This window comes from Protobothrops mucrosquamatus, unplaced genomic scaffold (assembly GCF_001527695.2).
Source record: "Protobothrops mucrosquamatus isolate PMUCROS unplaced genomic scaffold, P.Mucros_1.0 scaffold1188, whole genome shotgun sequence".
NCBI lineage: Eukaryota > Metazoa > Chordata > Lepidosauria > Squamata > Viperidae > Protobothrops > Protobothrops mucrosquamatus.
The window spans coordinates 31,121-32,379 of record NW_015387400.1 but is presented as its reverse complement, the minus strand read 5'-3'; the positions used below and the strand labels follow the sequence as shown (position 1 = coordinate 32,379).

At 36.1% G+C, this 1,259-nt stretch overlaps 1 gene segment (V, D, J or C); it reads left to right on the top strand.

The window, feature by feature from the left end:
- The first annotated feature begins 489 nt into the window (after positions 1-489).
- LOC107291781 lies at positions 490-988 on the top strand. The segment is given in 2 exon segments: positions 490-535; positions 630-988. Coding segments are annotated over 2 exon segments (405 nt in total).
- The last annotated feature ends 271 nt before the right edge of the window (positions 989-1,259 follow it).

Sequence of the window (1,259 nt, the reverse complement as noted above, 5' to 3'; positions counted from 1 at the left end):
GAGGAAGAGGAAGAGGAAGAAGAAGAAGAAGAAGAAGAAGAAGAAGAAGAAGAAGAAGAAGAAGAAGAAGAAGAAGAAGAAGAAGAAGAAGAAGAAGAAGAAGAAGAAGAAGAAGAAGAAGAAGAAGAAGAAGAAGAAGAAGAAGAAGAAGAAGAAGAAGAAGAAGAAGAAGAAGAAGAAGAAGAAGAAGAAGAAGAAGGCGACAACTTAGGTGGATAAAGTATCTATTTGGAATTATATGATATCATAATATTTTTGCATAAGAAATCAGAATATAGATCCCAGAAGGAAAGGTAATCTTCTTGCTGTGATGTAACTACATTTGCAATACAAAACTGAATATATACACCACAGAGTAGCCGATAAATACGTAGCATTTGTTTCATGTAAATTACTTCCTGGTATGGTCTTCATTAAATAGAATGGAGACAGTATTAGAAGTACCTGACAGTATTGAATTTCACCTTTTCCATTATCCTTCTTGAAAGCATGGCTTTGAAACTGTTGATAAATTTCCTCATTGTCTTCCCAGCATGTAAGATCAACTAGTTTGTTTTTAGGTAGGTGTCCATTTTTTTGTGTATTTTTTCACACACTTTTATTTTTAAATTGTTTTTGTATTCATGCAGGCACTACTTCAGAAATTACAATTAGTCAATCTGCTGCTCAAGTGAAAAGACCAGGAGAAAGGATGAGGTTCACCTGTACAGTTTCTGGATTTTCTCTTGGAACCTCTGGAATAAGCTGGATCCGCCAGGTCTCAGGAAAGGAACTGGAATGGATCGGAGACATCTGGCATAATGGAGGCACTGCTTATAGCACTATCTTTCGAAGTCAGGCCAGCATCACAAAAGACAATTCTAGGAGCCAAGTGATCTTGCAGCTCAATGCTTTAAAGGCTGAAGACACAGCTACATATTATTGCATAAGACACAATGACAGGAACCTTCCTTCAAGCTGGTCAAAAACCATCGCTGTTCAAATTTAAGCATAGTCATTCTCTTGTGCGTGTCCAACAGGCAGATGGAGGAACTCTTTTGTGGTATTATTATTTCTTGAACCACAAATCCCAAACTTGCCATAATATTCTCATTGCAAGATTTCTTAAAAAAAAATAATTGTCAAGAAAAGTGACTCAAAACATAACTAAATTGCCTTATTCTATCTTTCTTCTTGTGTCCTCAGCAGTTCCTTGGGGGATTTAAAAGCAATTACTAATGACTTTTTCTACTTTTAAGAGAACCAGTGTCCATCTACAT